At 39.0% G+C, this 18,326-nt stretch overlaps 1 protein-coding gene across 2 annotated transcripts in view; it reads left to right on the plus strand.

The window, feature by feature from the left end:
- The window catches only part of spop (speckle type BTB/POZ protein), a 125,472-nt gene that overhangs the window by 74,875 nt on the left and 32,271 nt on the right, over positions 1-18,326 (plus strand). For both annotated transcript variants that reach the window (XM_043675190.2, XM_087977885.1), the window contains exons 5-6: positions 8,787-8,938; positions 12,531-12,658. In XM_043675190.2, the coding sequence (XP_043531125.1) occupies positions 8,787-8,938; positions 12,531-12,658 (280 nt within the window). The remainder of the gene's footprint in view (positions 1-8,786; positions 8,939-12,530; positions 12,659-18,326) is intronic.

Consider the following 18,326-nt stretch of genomic DNA (forward strand, 5'->3'; position numbering starts at 1 on the left):
TTTCTTTACTTTCTTACCTTCTGCTCTCCGTTAAGAGGAAGCTAAAGGACTCTCTTTTCCATCTAGACCATAGCATTAATAGAATGGGCGGCACGGTGGCACAGTGGTTAGCACTGCTGCCTCACAGCGCCAGAGACCCGGGTTCAATTCCCGCCTCAGGCGACTGACTGTGTGGAGTTTGCACGTTCTCCCCGTTTCTGCGTGGGTTTCCTCCGGGTGCTCCGGTTTCCTCCAACAGTCCAAAGATGTGCAAGTCAGGTGAATTGGCCATGCTAAATTGCCTGTAGTGTTAGGTAAGGGGTAAATGTAGGGGTATGGGTGGGTTGCGCTTCGGGGCGGTGTGGGCTTGTTGGGCCGAAGGGCCTGTTTCCATACTGTAAGTAATCTAATCTAATGTGTTTTTACTTGAGTTGTACAGACCACTAAAAATCTCATAGTTTAATACCTTTGTAAGCATCAAATATTTCTGACGTTTATTTGGAGTCATGTTCATGCTTGCGGTGGTCGTTGGTACTTCTATGTTTCAAACATTGGATATAATTTCATTGCAAGGTAAAATAAGTATTTGGATTGCGGTTGAAGGGAACAATTAACTTGACCGTAGGAAGTTATGGTGGCCTTTTCCAGAGCTACAATTTTGAATACACTTTAGTTTAATATAGTTTTGAACATGTTTTGTTTAAAGCTCAAATGCAGGATTATGTCTTCGTTATAGGTGTGAACTTATTGGATGTCATTCATTCTGTTTACTAATTAGGGAACTATTTTCAGTTTTTCAAACAAAAATCCAAGAGGTTTGCAAAACTTTGAGGGGCATGGATAGGGTAAATAGACAAAGTATTTTCCTTTGGGTCCGGGAGTCCAGAACTAGAGGGCATAGATTTAGGGTGAGAGGGGAAAGATGTAAAAGAGGCCCAAGGGGAACTTTTTCGCGCAGTGGGTGGTATGGGTATGGAATGAGTTGCCAGAGGAAGTGGTGGAGGCTAGTACAATTGCAACATTTAAGAGGCATCTGGATGGGTATATGAATAGGAAGGGTTTGAAGGGATATGGGCCAGGTGCTGGCAGGTGGGACTAGATTGGGTTGGGATATCTGGTCGGCATGAGCGGGTTGTTCCGAATGGTCTGTTTCCATGCTGTACATCTCTATGACTCTATGATTCCTGACTCCAAGAATAGAGAATTTGCAATTCGGTATATTGTGAACAGTTAGAAACTGCTTTCAGGACTTTTGTGATGAGGCGACAGGAAAATCACTTCTCTTTTGAGCAAAATTTAAAAATACAGAGGAGCTTCGATTATCCGAATACCAATTATCCGAAAATCTGATCATCCGAAGGTGACCTTGAGGTCCCAACAGAAACATTACATCAAAGACTTTCTGCATGTGTCTTTTGTTTACAATGATTAAAAGTGCTGCCAAGAACAGTCCTGGACTGATGGGAGCGTAGGCACCCTCTCTAAATGACTGCTGTCCCCTCTCGCTCGCCCTGTCGCTCTTGCCACATTTTCCCTGGGGTTCTGCACAGGTATGTCCCCTAAACCCTCCTTCCCCGGTGTGCAGTGCTGGGGACAGATGGGGGTGTGGTTTTGAGGGTGAAGGTGGTGTTGGACGGGATTGGGGAGCGGGCTGGGGGCGGTTTTGGACACGCTTGGGGGGCAGGCAGGGTCAGTGTTGGATAGGATTGGGAACAGAATTGGGGGTGGGTGGGGGGGTGGGGTGCGGTAGGGCAGTTGGGGCCCAGGCGTGCTGTGCTGCTGCCTAGTGTCTGGAAAGGGGAGCAGACTTTAATAGAAAACTCCTAGCCCCAGAGGAGAGGCATCAAATCGATTAACCGAATAAGCAGTTATCAGAACAAAATAGTGCTCGCCCATCTTGTTTGGATAATCGAGGTTCCTCTGTATGTTGTGGTTCTGTTCGCCGAGCTGGGAATTTGTGTTGCAGACGTTTCGTCCCTTGTCTAGGTGACATCCTCAGTGCTTGGGAGCCTCCTGTGAAGCGCTTCTGTGATCTTTCCTCCGGCATTTGTAGTGGTTTGAATTTGCCGCTTCCGGTTGTCAGTTCCAGCTGTCCGTTGCAGTGGTCGGTATATTGGGTCCAGATCGATGTGTTTATTGATTGAATCTGTGGATGAATGCCATGCCTCTAGGAATTCCCTGGCTGTTCTCTGTTTGGCTTGTCCTATAATAGTAGTGTTGTCATGACAAGCAACATGAATTCGACTGGGACAACACTACTATTATAGGACAAGCCAAACAGAGAACAGCCAGGGAATTCCTAGAGGCATGGCATTCATCCACAGATTCAATCAATAAGCACATCGATCTGGACCTAACATACCGACAACCGCAACGGACAGCTGGAACTGACAACCGGAAGCGGCAGATTCAAACCACTACAAATGCCGGAGGAAAGATCACAGAAGCGCTTCACAGGAGGCTCCCAAGCACTGAGGATGTCACCTAGACAAGGGACGAAACGTCTGCAACACAAATTCCCAGCTCGGCGAACAGAACCACAACAACGAGCACCCAAGCTACAAATCTTCTCACAAACTTTGTTCCTCTGTATTCCTGAAGAAGCCCTAGTAACCTGATGGTGTGAGAGAGGAAGAAAGATGCAGTTTTTAAAAAGAAAGCAAAACCGTTTATTCTCTCTGAAGGTAATGCACCTTGATAGATTCATGTTCTATGATACTTGGTGCTGTCCAGAGCATCATACATCTTGACCCAAATCCAATATTATTTATACAACAAGTACTGTTGCACATGCGCTGCTGTTAAGGAACGTTAGGTAGTAATTAGGAGTGGATGACTGGGTTGATCTTTCAGTTACAAATTGTCAATGTAGTTTAGATCTGTTGCAAACAAATGTTTTGAAGTTAATTTTAATCTTTCACAACACACGCGGTTGGGGTTTTTAAAGTTTATGGAGGAAACTTGAGAATTTTTATTATTGTAAGGAGACATGGAGGACCAGATCCAAGAGGTAAGTGACATTGTTATGCTGTATTTAGGGCAACAGGAGTAGGGGCAAGGTCTCCCAGTCCACTCCGCTTGGTGTTGTACTTGAGATCTGCTCCCTGACTGTTTCATACTGTTAATCTAACTGGCTGTTAATGAGGGCACCTGTTGAAGAAATGGGCCTTAGTGCTGATGTCAGCAGAGCCAATGGCAAATTCTTACACCCATTCCTTCCAAAGGTTTCACCCAAGTGCACAGTTCCAGGCTATAATTTAATATTGTATCCCACAGATCAAGACTCTTATCTTCCCATTCCTGATCGAATAAACTCTAAACTGTTTGGAGGTTTGTCTTATCTGTAGGGGAAGAGATGGTGTAATGTCACTTGATGAGTAATCCTTAATCATTTGCCAAAATTCTGGGGATATGGCTTCAAGTCCCATCCTGGCAGGTGGCGAAATTTGAATTCAGCGACTGGCTGGCTTAATAACTCTGTAGCAACAGTTGCTTGTTTTTTTTTAAAATAAAAAAAATCTGGTTTACCAATCTTTAAGAAGGAGTTCTACCATCTTTACCTTATCTGGCCTACATGTGACTCCAGACACGTAACTGTCGTTTTGACTTCTGTTTATTTAGGGATGCGCAATTATTGCTGGTCAAGCTAGTGATGCACACATCCCATGAACAAATGTATCCTGTGCTATTTCCTCCCTAATTTTTATTTTGGGTGTTGAGGGAATAATCCTTGTATTGAATAGATATTGTAATTTTTATCTCAAACTGCAAAGTTATGGTATAAAATATTTTGTGCATTAGAAAATTTGGAAATTACCATTATGAAAAGTTTAAATCTCTATATCTTATCTATAGGAGATATGTGCTGAATATGGTACAAATGAAAAGCTAAGTGTGTTTGTGGTGTTTTTGTATTGTATTATCAGAATAATTTTTAAACTATATTTTTTGTCTTGGATACCAAATTTGTGCTGATTCGAAATTGGGCACAAGAATAACTGGTTATCGCCAATTGTAAATGTGCAATTTTTTTTTCTGATCTGGTTTGGGAAAAGGAATTCTGACGCCGATCCAAAGATTTGAGCCAAGTATTTTTGCAACTATTTTGATTTTATTTAATAAATTTTAAACTATATTGGTGTTTTAAATGGAGATTTGCTTTTGGGAAAGTTACTTGCATAACAAGATGAGTAAACACACTAACATTAATGATGTCAGTTTTATCTTTAAACTTATACCATCAGTGATCTCGTCAGTACTCTACTTTTGAAGTTAAAATTATGAATAACAGTTTTAATTTATTTGGTAGTGACTTAATGGTGGTATTGCTGGACTGTTAAATCAGAGGCCCAGATAATGTTCTAGGAAGTGTGATTTGAATCTTGGATTTGAATCCAATAAAAATCTGAAAATAAGGGTCTAATGATAACCATTTAAAAAGTCATCTGGTTCACTGATGTCCTTTTTGGGAAGGAAACTGCCACCCTTATCTAGTCTGGCCTATGCTTGACTCCAGACCCATAGCAATGTAGTTGACTCTGAACTGCCCTCTGGTCAATTAAGGATGGCCTAGCCAGTGACCTCCTCAGCTCATGAATGAATTAAAAAAACCTTTGTTTATAAGGGAAGAAACAATTCCGATATTTAAACATTATCTTTGAAAAGTGTTCCTATTGAAGGTACTTTATAAATTAGGTACTTTTTAAAAACTCCATTTTGTTTCTGTCAATATTTGTAATATATTAGTTTTAAAATCCTGAAGTATTTAGCATAATGAACTCAAGGGAGTTACGTGGCTCATGGTGTGGTACATCTAAATGTTATACACCATTAGTGCAACACATTGTCTTACTGGTGGTTTATAAGAACATAACCAATATAAAATGGATTCCCTGAAGAATTAATTTTTCTTTTTAGAGGAATGGAGCTAATTCCCTTGCGCCTCATCTTTCTTTTTTTCCTCCTTCCTCTCTCTCACAACTTTTGACCTACAGGTCATAATATAGAGAACTCTATTTTTGGTATGTTTGGAGTTCACAGCAAATCTGGGACTTAGGGGAGGGTGGTGAAATTTGGATCTAGCAAGCAGGGAGGCATAAATACAACATTGTTGATGTTAAAAGTACTCTCAATCATGAATTTCTGATTGTTGGGGTGCATGTAATTTTATGGACTATCCGAGCAGTATCAAAATCAACTCTAAAACATAGAAACAGCTGCAGAATGATTGAATGCAGTTGTTATGTGATGGTAATTCCCTAGAGTGAAAATGATTCCACGTTCTTCATCTCTCCTTCTCCTTCCCCTTCCCCACTCCTCTTATTGAGAATGGGATGGATAGGAAATAAGAGGGGGGAAATGAGCATTGGAAATAGATGGGGTGTGTATTAGCATTTGGTAAGGGCAAAGTTTGCCAATGTTTTGGGTTCCACCCTTTTGGAATCTAAAAAAGTGCACCTTTTCTCTTTCTAAGTGCTAAAAGGCATACAATAAAATTCTGGTATTCTATGCTTATTTCATATTCCCAGCAACTGAAGTTTTATCTTTTCCTCTCTCCAATTTAAAATATGGAATGTTTTCTTTCAAATGAAATGAATGGATCCACGGTGCTCCAAACTGTAATTTACAAGAATTGATCTAGTGCAACCCAAACCATTTGATGGTGCTTTGATCTATTTCTGAACCAAGTTTAGATATCTCCTAAACAACTTGCTTAGAGGTGTTATGAGACATGCCTGGAGCAGATGGGACTTGGCCCCATGGCTCTTCCTGGCTCAAAGGTACACACTCTACCACTAAAAGTTTTTGCTGTGTTCCAAGCAACAAGTTCACCTTTTGTAATATATGCTACGTGCAAAACACAGTCATTAATGGTGATTAAAAGTGCACAGGTGTAGCTGACTTAGTCTGCTCAGCTTCAAGAAGTGTGTGTGATCTGTCACTGGTAGGTGCTGCTTGCATAAAGAAAAACTTTCACATTTGAGGGGCAGATACTTTTTTGACAATAGTATAGAGTTGAAAATAATAAATTCCAGAGATGTGTTGAACAGGACCGTGATATCTCAGTCAAGATCATCTTCAGTCATTGCATTCCTTTAGGCATGATCTTTCACCTTCAGTGATGGTAAAGCATTTAGTAATGCAGCAATTAACTTCAAACCGTGAAAGATTCTGAAAAAGCTGCAAGAATGTTCTAAATGGACCATTAATTAATGAGAAGAAACAAATTATGTTGTAACAAGTTATCCATCATTAAGTTGTCTTCAAAATCCAATTTAAGGGAAATATAATTTGGTTCAAATGTACCAAGACTCCAGAATCCATTAGTATTTACTAGTATTCAGCATGTTAACATTTTAAGTGTTCAGTCGAAGTATAGACGTCAAAGCTGTACAGTTCTTCCATATTATACATTGGCAAATACAGGTAATTCTCCTATAACATGATAATTGCGTTCATATGCGATGTCATGTCATAGAAAATCGCACAATGGAAGTAATGGGGTTAATTGGAAAAACCGGCTTAGGCACTCCAGTTTAGCGGAACAGCCCATTTCTGGTCGGTTACAGAAATGGCAAGTTGTTACAAGCGGAGTTTCCCAATGTATTGTTGTATTCCCGGCTCCTTGTGGAGTGAAGTTTATCCAGAACCTGGCTGTCTGCTATTAAACTTTGTGAAACTTCTGAAAGTTTTATTTTGGCATGAGTAATTTTTTTTTTTTAAAAAGGGCAGCTGAAAGCTGTGAATGGCTGGAGATTATCCTACTTCTCAGGTTTGAGAGAGAATGAGGGGCAAGACTTTCTCATTCCCCGCCCCCCAAGTTCAATGGAGGCTTGGCAAATTTGGATTAGGCATATCTCAGGGATGGGTGGGGTGAGTCGCCAATGGTCTGTCCTTAGTTTCACACATTTCCTCCCTCTCTCTCACATGCACGCACACTCAAAATCAGTGTTTTGAAGCATCAAATAGTCAGCAACTGAACCTCTGCTTCATAAAAGGCCCTGCTTACTCTCCAACACTCTCTGGACATTGCTGTAACTGTATCTTCGCGCTCGCTCTCTCTCACACTCTCTCTCTCACACTCTCTCTCTCACACTCTCTCTCTCACACTCTCTCTCTCACACTCTCTCTCTCACACTCTCTCTCTCACACTCTCTCTCTCTCACTCTCTCTCTCGCACTCTCTCTCTCACTCTCTCTCTCTCGCACTCTCTCTCTCTCGCACTCTCTCTCTCGCACTCTCTCTCTCTCGCACTCTCTCTCTCTCACACTCTCTCTCTCTCTCTCACACTCTCTCTCTCTCTCACACTCTCTCTCTCTCTCTCACACTCTCTCTCTCTCTCTCTCACACTCTCTCTTTCTCTCTCTCACTCTCTCTCTTTCTCACTCTCTCTCTCTCTCACACACTCTCTCTCTCTCTCTCACACTCTCTCTCTCTCTCTCTCTCTCACACACTCTCTCTCTCTCTCTCTCACACTCTCTCTCACACTCTCTCTCACTCTCACTCTCACTCTCTGCACCCCTGCATTGCCCTGCTTCTCTCTCTGGACTCCTACCCTCCAACACTGTATGATGCCACTGAGCATTCCAGCCAAAGTTTTCCAATGTTTGATTCCCCTACCTTAGTTGCAGATCTAAGCAAGTAACACAGCTGACAACCTGGCACAATAGATGCGCAAGCAGAATAAATCACAGCCAGCTGGTAATGGGACACAATTTCATAACAGCGAGGGGGGGGGGGGGTGTGCTTTATAAACGAAGCTCCGCTATTCACATTGTGTTATAGCTGAATTGTATTTACAAAATGCATATTGTACCTGAACTGCCTGTACTTTAATTTTAGCTATTTTCCAAAGCTGCTTTGTCTTTTAAGGAGTATCCAGCACTTTGATTAAAATGAATGTGTTGCTTGTACTTCTTGCCAACTCGTGACTATAGGGGCAAGTGAACAATTATGTTTTCATGACATTTGAAGTGGTTACTTTTTTTAATTTTGAATTTGGCAAGCAAGTTTCTTTTTGTTTGATTCACTCTAAGTGCTTTTTAACTTGATGACTATAATAACATACAGGTATTTAAAAGCAATGTAATCTGTTTTGTTACTGATGAAGAATTAGACCATGGTTGAGGAGGTGATGAAATGAGGGTAGTGGGCACAAAATGGTTGGGGAGAGTGGTGGAGAAAAAGCGTTTGTTGAGCATGTGAATTAGAAGAGCAAATTACTTAATGCTCGTGAAGAGTTGTCACACTTTTCAGTTCAAACAAGTTGAAAAGCAACTTGCCCTCACCCCTATTCATGAAATGTTCCCACATCTCCATGTGCAGCGTAATAGTTAGGGGGGTGTGCTATGCAGGGGAGGAGGGGAAAGAGAATGGTAAGTATGGAAAGTGCATTGTAAAATGCTATCACTTACAAGATGAGTGGGAGCTAGAGTTGAGTATATTTGAAATATAGTAACATTTGTTGGCTTGTCATTTGTAGCAATATTGGAGACAGTTTCTACATTAAATATTTTGGGAAGGGTAGTTTTAAAAAAAAAATGGTGTATTATGGCCTGAAGGACACCACAGCAACTCTTAAGTATTAGCATTATTGAACATAATTGAGATAGAGATCATCCTTTTTACAAGTGATCTTTACATATGTAGTAACTAGCTACAGTTATGGTAAGAAGAGGAAAGTTATAAAGAGGAAGAACATCTGAGACAGCCCAATTCTGCATCTAAAATGCTCTTAATTTTTTTTCAGCCTGTATGTAATTCATTCATTTTATTTTTAACATATTTCATTTTTATGTATATTTAAGGTGCCTCCGAGTGAACCCTAAGGGTTTAGATGAGGAAAGTAAAGATTACCTATCACTCTACCTGCTGCTAGTCAGCTGTCCAAAAAGTGAAGTCAGAGCAAAATTTAAATTCTCCATTCTGAACGCAAAAGGTGAAGAAACTAAGGCAATGGGTAAGTGAAGTGACAGTATGCTTCAGAAACAGGCTCCGCTTTTAAATGCAGCACAATTCAGTTGTGCAAACTGGGTGTAAAAGAGCAACAATTTATGACCAATGCTTCCCTTTTCTCGACTTCATTTCCCCTGATCTGACAGCCCCTTTTTGAAACAAAATCCCTGTCAACTACAAGCTGGAAGTATGAAATGGTCCAGATTATCTCTCAGTTGAGGCTGGAGTCTTTAACACCTTTCCTCAGTTTTACAATTTGCAGACTAATGGATTACGTTTTTAAAGTGGCATTTATTTGGAATTCACTTACTCTGCTCAGGTTTGATTCCTTGAATAAACTTCTCATCCAAGGATTGTTCTCATATAATATCACCTGCAATATAGAGGAAAAAATATACTTCCTCCCCCTCCACTACTAAAAATATGAGAAAACAATTGTCATTTCATGTGCTTTTATTTTTGTAAATGGATTTTCTGAAATTTTGCATTTATGTCCAAGTTAAAATGCTTTCAGTTAAGGCCTAGACACTTTTAAAAAAAAAAAATTACATCGTTTCCACACCTGCAGTAACAAGGCGAGAAAATAATATTCCATTAGCCTTCACTCTAGTAGAATCAAAAAATGCTCAGCCAAGATATATGGCTCAAGCAAAAGTTTATATTCATGAGGAATCCAGTCTTTGGAATCAGTCATTAGAAGAAATTAATGGGTGCCTAGTGATCCTGCTGTTAGCGTCAGTGTCATTGCCTCTTCTAATAATTCTTAGGAAGAACCCACTAATGTTTGGTCTTCTAACTTCAGCTGCCTTTGCAGGATTGTAGCTGTAAGCTCCACAACCCCTTACAGGCTTACCTGGTTGTATAAGCCTCATGATATCGCAAACATGATGCCAAGTCTGCTTTCTAAATGCTATAGGGCAGTTACCTCAACCTTTCTTGGTTCTGGAAAGATTAGAAGGAAGATTAGAGAAAGACATTCTCATCTGTTAAAGAAATGTAACATTTTTGCTCTTTCCTGCATGCATTTTACTAGTCCCATTTGGACCACAGTAAAGATTATTTTTCTATCTACCCATCAACACTGAAGAAATGGAAATCCTGCTCACTTAAAATTGAACAAGGAAAGCATGCCTTTGAATAATTTGAAAGCATATTTAAAATAAAATAGAATGGCTAAGCCAAGGACCTGCATGCAAATTTCATGAATGGCTCCCAGGTGATGAGCTAAGAGATCACAAGTTTCCCTCTGTCATGCTTCGTTTCCACAAGGTGATTTATTACTGAGAAGAGAGGACATGCTGCTGAAGCTTTACATCATGTGCTCATAGGGCACTGACAAAGGACTATATTTTAGATGATCACAATGATTTATGCTACAAAAGGGACAAAGCACATTTTTCCTGTCTAATAAGTTTTTGTGATCTTTTGAAATTAAGCATTCTTGCATTTGTCCTCATGTGTGAAACGGAAACCCTTCACAGTGTATGTTTATTTCTCTTCAACAAGATTTAAGTTCCATAAATATAAATGATAGAAGGTTTATCTTAAGGTAATCAGTGCCTGAAGAAATTGCCCGATTGAACAGTTCAAGCGATTGACAATTTAAAAGCCAAGCAGCTTGAATCTTTAAATAGAAAATGTTAAGGATATATGGTAGATGTATCGCTATCTGGGAAAGAAAGGAGAGGCTAGCATATTAGGTAGAGAATTAATAATAATCCTTCATACAAAACATTAATTTGTCTTTTCCCCTCTTAAAAGCTGAAGAACCTATTTTAAATTGCGTTTGTTTTATTTCATCATTTTTATTTGATAGAACAAGTTGTCCTTTCAGTTTTTAGGCAATTTTAAAGCCATAATCATCACCAGTGATTTTATATCTATGTACAATATCATGATTTAGTTGTATGCTATTGAAGCATTTAACAAGTTTCATTTACCACCTCATTATTGCAACTCAATCACAACTTCATTACTTTAGCTATTTGACCTGAGTAAAGTAGCCTCTAGTATACTGCAGAAGATTTACATGGACTTTTTTTCATATCTTATACAACAGTTTTAAATGCTTGTTGGGGTGTAGTGGCTTGGGCCTTACTACTTTCTAATAAATGCAGTATTGCGCAGTGCAGTTGTGGTCAATATTTTATTTAACACAAATACTTCCATTGCTCTTCCTCCTCTTCATGGATATTCTTAATCTTTGCATAATGTATAAGAAACGTATTAAATTTTGGCATTAGAACTGTGAAATGAAACTTGATTTTTATCATGTGGTATTAGTATCAAGCACATTTGGCTTTGGCAAAAATCTAAGATCTATTTTCATTTACAAGGGGGCAACTCTTTCACTAGTCTTAACGTGTTCATATTCTAAATCGCCCATATCTATCTCTTAGAAACACTTAACAGCAACGCAATAGTAATTTTGCACTAAGTTCATATGCACTGGACAATAGATTAAGACCGCTTTAATTTATTTCATATAAGGTCTTATTATGTGGAAGAGGCAATGGCTTAGTGGTATTATCGCTAGATTATTAATCTGGAGACCCAGGGAATGTTCTTGAGACTCGGGTTCAATTCTGACCATGGTAGATGGTCAGGTTTGAATTCAATAAATTTGAGTCTGATGAAGATCATGGAATCATTGTCTGCAAAGTCCATCCAGTGTACTAATGTCGTTTTAGGGAAGAAAACTCTTGTCCTGGCCCCATATGTGACTCCGAATAACCCTCTGGACAACTGGGGATGAGTATTGAGTGTTGGTCTAACCAATGACTTCCACATCGCGTGAATAACTTTAAAAACTTAAAGCCACTCTGAAAACTTAGAGCTGAACTTGAAACTAGCTTTGAGAAGTGAAAGTTCTTTGCGTTAACTATTGGTGTCTCTGTTCCTTTTTTTAAAATGAAGCTAATATTAATAATTTGGTATAAATAAGCAAAACCATTGTTTGTAATTTAGCTCCAGCTGAAGTTGATTGTCTGAACTGTGAAATGGTTGTTTTGATTACAATAAAAATGTAATTATTCAATTTACAGGGTTAATTTCATACCTAGTTCGCATACCTTAGTTCATAAGCTCTGATACAGACTTAGTTATAATCTAATTTACTAATTAAGAGTTTGTTTTTAAGAAGTTAAGAGATTTTAATACATACAGCAGAATTTTAATAAACTTGACATTAAGAAAATGACCTTTATGTCACTACATTTATATTGCTTTTTTTTGAGAAAGGAAAGAATGTTTGTTAGGATTTTATTTCTTTATTTCTGTAAAGTACATAGCAGACTAACAGTTTTGTAGAGGTGTTTGCTGATGTACTAGAAATTCTGATTTTAAAATACCTACTCCTAAAGGCCATATTTGAATTTTATCATCCACAGAATGCAATCAGCTTAGTTCTATTGGGTCAGCCCATTTTACTATCTTCTAGAATTCACTTGTATAATGTGACCATACCCAGGTGCACAATAGAATTCAGGTGGCTAAAGCTGTTCGAAAACAATAAAAGGTTAGCAGTCTCTTTCTCGAGTTGATCTACTTTACAGAATTACAACTTAAACTAAGAATGGGTGTATTTTTTATTACAGAGAGCCAGCGTGCTTATCGGTTTGTACAAGGAAAAGATTGGGGTTTCAAGAAATTTATTAGAAGAGATTTTCTACTAGATGAAGCCAATGGGCTCCTTCCTGATGACAAACTCACATTGTTCTGTGAAGTAAGTTCTTAATGAATGTGCTTATGACTTAAGCAGCCTTAACATGGTTACTACATTTTAGAAGCAGCAAACCAAATTAATCCTCTTAAGTAACAGACTGATAACAATGAGCTGTTGTTGAGAGATTAATAATAAATCGGAAATAGTATGTTGGATAGATTATTTTGCGATCAATGATGGTAAACATGGTAATTTATCAAAATAAACAACTTAGATGTTCACTTCTTATCTAGTTACTCCCAGTAAAGAATAGTTAATAGTTGTGCTTTTTTTGCTTTCTTCTGGACTTAATCAGTTTATTATTGTTGGATCTCTCCTGTGAACCACTCTATTATATGGTGGTCTGTGCCTTTTGTGAATATAGAATTGCTGAAATAGCTGACCTTGAGGTAGTCCTAAACTGAGTCCCATCACCTCTGTACTTACTGAGCTATCTACATTGGTGCTTCGTTAAACAAAACCTCAATTTTAAGCTTTTCATCTGTCCTTAGTTTTGCCGCTCCTTATCCTGGATCTCTTCCAGCCTTTCAATAACTGCTTTCTCAGTCCTGGCCGCCTTAAACATCGCTGATTTTGACAATTCCAGTCACTTTTCACTTACTGATTTGAAGAATTACATTAAGTTTTTTGTGATTTATGCACTACTAGTGCTTTTTATGCTAACAGATATATAAATAGCTTTTACAATGCATCCTTATCTTTGAATTGGCATTAAAGTTTAGTAATGAGAGAATACTGATTCTTAATCTGTCCTTAAATTGGCAAAAAGCTGGACCTACAGCTGTCCTAGCACTAAATGCTGGAATGTTCTCCTTTAACCTTCCCACCTCATTTTCTTTCATCTTTTGAAGACATTTCGTTCAGCTTACTTTCACCAAGCTTTTAGTCATTTACCCTAATTTCTCCTTATGAGATTTGGTGACAGATGTTTACAAATCTGTAAAGCATCTTGGGATGCTTTGCTGCATTAAAGGAACCATATAAGTATGGGTTGTTGCTGTTGATCACTCAGAGTCGAAACCGAATGTATATCTGTCTCTTAGAACTGTTCTAAGAGCATTATGCTATAGCTTATTTATTATTACTGTAAACATTGTGTTAGCCAGTGTGCACCATAACCAGATAGTGCTGGTAAATTGAAAATGCCAGTTAACCCAGTGGTTAATAACTCAGCTATTCAAGGCACTAATTTCAGATGGTACTTAAGTCATGTCAGACTGACATTATGATTTTATATAGTAACTTGGCTATTTGTAAACCAGTATAATGAACAAATGTTGAAACATGATTCTGGTTCCGTGCTGTCAATATTCAAAACAAATTTTGTCGTTACTGCGAACTGTTTGTGAAAGCAGAGTTCCAGTAAGGACTTAAATTTTGATTTGATTTGATCCTTGGTTTTGAGCCATAAAGCCCTTGTAAGGGCTTGAGCATCACTTGTAAGTTGTAAACAAATGCCTGCATAGTTTTAATACTTAAATGCTTCAGGTGGTTGTGATCAGGAATACTGCATTTTGCAACCTAGCAACAGAGCAGAAATTGCTGCATTCGGTTGAAGATTTTGGTGGGAGGACTGTTCTAGTTTGTGAAGTGCTGGATAACACTGCTTTGCTGTACAGTTATGGAAAATCTTTAATATTCCCAGTGTACTGTATTGTGTTGAAGTATGTGCATGCATCTTGGCTAAATCTAAATGATGTACGTGACAGAATATTAAATGATTCAGCAATATTAGCATCAAGTAACCACTGAGTTTAGATACCAGACAGCATACACTTATCATCTGTGACTAAAATTTAAATTAATGTTAATTATTTAAATTGTTTGGTAAAATCATAGTCTTAGCCATACAGCACGGAAACAGACCCTCCGGTCCAACTCGTCCATACCAAGCAGGTATCCCAACCTAATCTAGTCCCACCTGCCAGCATCCGCCCCATATCCCGCCAAACCCTTCCTATTCATATACCCATCGAGATGCCTTTTTAAATGTCGCAACTGTACTAGCCTCCATCACTTCCTCTGGCAGCTCATTCCATACATGTACTAAGTCAAATGAACTCACTTTAGTTTAGGTAATATAAGCTATGTCTGGGGTATATATCAGCATTTCAGAAAATATTGCGATTATTGCAGCAGAAACATTTCATGATTTTAAATGCTATATTAAAGAACTAATTTGCAGTTTTTATACAAATTGAGAAGGAAATTAAGAGCCTAACATATTTTATAATTCAAACCTGTCAATCCCGGTAACATGCTAGATAATCTCACTTTTCACTTACTGATTTGAAGAATTACATTAAGTTTTTTGTGATTTACGCACTACTAGTGCTTTTTATGCTAACAGATATATAAATAGCTTTTACAATGCATCCTTATCTTTGAATTGGCATTAAAGTTTAGTAATGAGAGAATACTGATTCTTAATCTGTCCTTAAATTGGCAAAAAGTCAACGCCTCATTGGATTATACAATGAATTGGATAGGGAGAGTATTCTGTTGGAGTCATATTTGACTTTATGGCAATGTTGTAATGAAATAGTGATTAGTAATTTTGAAGGAAGAAGCTAGTGTCCAATTTTGGGCAAACTTGTGCAGGTAGTTTCTAATCCAGTCCCTGCTGATGTTTATCACAGGCATAGAATTACACAGCATGAAAATAATTTGGATTAGATTCTCTACAGTATGGAAACAGGCCTTTCGGCCCAACAAGTCCACATCGACCTTCCGAAGAGCAACCCACCCTGACCCATTCCCCTATCCTATATTTGCCCCTGACTAATGCACCGAAAACTCTGGGCAATTTAGCATGGTCAATTTACCTGACCTGCACATCTTTGGATTATGGAAGGAAACCAGAGCATCCAAAAGAAACCCACGTAGACATGCGGAGAATGTGCAAATTCCACACAGACAGTCGTCCAAGGTGGGAATCGAACCTGGGTCCCTTGCGCTGTGAGGCAGCAGTACTAACCACTGAGCCACTGTGCCGCCCATTTAGTCCAAAACATCCATGTCAACCAGATATCCTAAATTCATCTAGTCCCATTTGCCAGCATTTGGACCATATCATTCTAAACTTTTGATGCCTATTAAATGTTGTAATTGTACCATCCTCCACCACCTCCTTTGTCGGCTAATTCCATACACGCGGTACCCTCTGTGAGAAGGGTTGTCCCTGAGGTCCCTTTTAAATCTTTCTCCTCTCATATTAAACCTATGCCGTCTAGTTTTGGGCTCCCCGCACCCTGGGAAAAACACCTTGGCTATTTACCCTATTCATGCCCCTATGCTTTTATAAACCCCTATGGTCACCTCAGCCTCTGACGCTCCAGGGAGCCTATTCAGCCTTTCCCTGTAGCTCAGACCCTCGAACCCCAGCAACATCCTTGTAAATATTTTCTACAGTCTTTTTCAAATTTAACATCATATTTCCTCTTTCAGGGAGACCAGAATTGAATGCAGATTTCCAAAAGTCATCCAGAATTCCCTACACCTACCTACACCTGTTCATACTAACAGGAACATGCCATCTTTGAACACTTGTAAACCTCATTTTTAAGGCCTCTCACTTTCACCACTGTCCCTTTATCTGTGAATAGCCTCTCCCAAACCACTTTTGAAACTTCATGCCTAATACCATCAAAATTGGCTGCCTTCCAATTTTGAACTTTAACTTTTAGATCAGGTCTAACTGTTTCTATCACTGTTTATGATCACTGGCCCCAAACTGCTTCCCCATTGTTGATGTACAATCTCAATAAGGTGATTATCCCTTTCCTATTTCTCAGTTCTACCCATACAACGTCATTAGATGTTCTTCTTAAGTATAGCCATCATATAATCGTAACCAATAATGCTGCATCCCCCTCCTCTCTTGCCCCTCTTTCTATTCTTCGTATGTCATGTGTGACATGAACTATTAAGCTCCCAGTCCTCCCCCTCCCTGAGCTGCGTTTCTGTATTAGCTGTGATGTCCCAGTCCTATGTTTCCAACCATTCTGCATTCTTGTCAGGCCTTTTGCATTGAAATAAATGCAGTTAAATTTGTCAATCTTTGTGACTCATATTTTAGTTTGCTTATGTCTTTTGTTTTTGAGAGGTTGCATATGGAACCATCTCATTTGGTGCCTTCATTTCGGAACAGCATTCTGAAGAAGAGCCACATTGGACTTGATGCTAACTCTGATTCTTTATCGACAAATGGTGCCAGACTTGCCAAATTTCTGAATCACTTTTTCATTTTGGATCTCCAGCATTGACATTTCTTGGAGCAAACTATTTCTTTGCTTGAATCTGTACTGAAAGCAACCAATACTGGAGATCACAGCGGGTCAGACAGCACCCATGGGGAGAGAGCAAGCTAACATTTTGAGTCTCTACTCAAAATGTTAGCTTGCTCTCCCTCTATGCGTGCCATCTGACCCACCATGATCTCCAGCATTGGTTGTTTTCACTATTGACATTTCTTGACTTTGCCAATCTGTTTCTTTTCCAAACCCAATCCCAAGTTGTTCCTGTCTTCCTTGGATCTCCATGCTTAAATCTCTCCAATCAGATTTCTGCCATAGTACCAAAAGTCCTGTTTGGAAAATCACAAATATCCTGTGTGACTGTGCTCAAAAGTAAATCTTTCCTCCTTGTTCTTCTCCACCTGTTTGCAGCTTTCAATACACCCTATCTACTACCTGTACCTCACTGCTATCAAATATTAGTGCTACGCTTTCCTCTCATCCTTTTAGAATAACAGGATCACCGAATTGTTACAGTGCGGGTGAGTTCAACTCGCGTGTCTATATTGGCTCTCCAAAGTATTAATACCCAGTGCCATTGGTTGCCTTTTCCCTATACCCTTTCTCATTGTTTTTGTTCAAAAGATTATCCAATCTTCTATAGAATATCTCAGCTGGATCTACCTCTAAGCCCACTTCCAGGCAGTGCATTTGAGACCGGAATTAGTTTATGTAAGTCTTTTTCTTACATCACACTTGGTACGTTTATAGCTCATTTTAAATCTATAGCACCGTGTTCTTGATTGGGAATGCGTAGACCCCTCGTGATATTGAAAACTTCTGTTAGATCTCTTAGCTGCCTTCTCTCCAAGGAGAACAGCCCAAGCTCCCCAATCTTTAATTGTACTGAAGTTTCTCATTCCTGGAACACTTTTTGTAAATACCATCTACCTACTCAGTGCGTTCAGATTCTTTCTATAGTGTGACATCCAGAGCTGCATTTAATGCTCCAGCTAGCAAGGTCTAACCAGTATCTCATAAGTTCATCATTACCTCCTTGCTCTACCTCTAATGCAGACCATGATTATGCTTTATTAACTGTTCTCTCCACCTGTTCTGCCACCTTCAGTGATCTATTCACACATACACCCAGATCTCGTTGCTCCTGCAATCCTTTAAGTATTGTAGCCCCTATTTTATATTGTCTGTCCAAGTTCTTCACGTTGAATTTCATCTGCTTCCAATGTGCCTAATCCACAAATTTACTTACATCCTTTCAGAGTTGTGCACTATTCTTATCAGTTTATAATGCTTGTTATTTTTGTACTATCCACAAATGTTGAACTTTTCTCCTTCATACCAGGATCTGGATCATTATTATGTCAGGGAAGCAAGGGTCCCAATATCAATTCCTGGGAAGCTTCCCCACTGCA

Source organism: Chiloscyllium plagiosum, unplaced genomic scaffold, assembly GCF_037043375.1.
Source record: "Chiloscyllium plagiosum isolate Xiang-an unplaced genomic scaffold, Cpla_swu_hap1 HiC_scaffold_32, whole genome shotgun sequence".
Lineage (NCBI taxonomy): Eukaryota > Metazoa > Chordata > Chondrichthyes > Orectolobiformes > Hemiscylliidae > Chiloscyllium > Chiloscyllium plagiosum.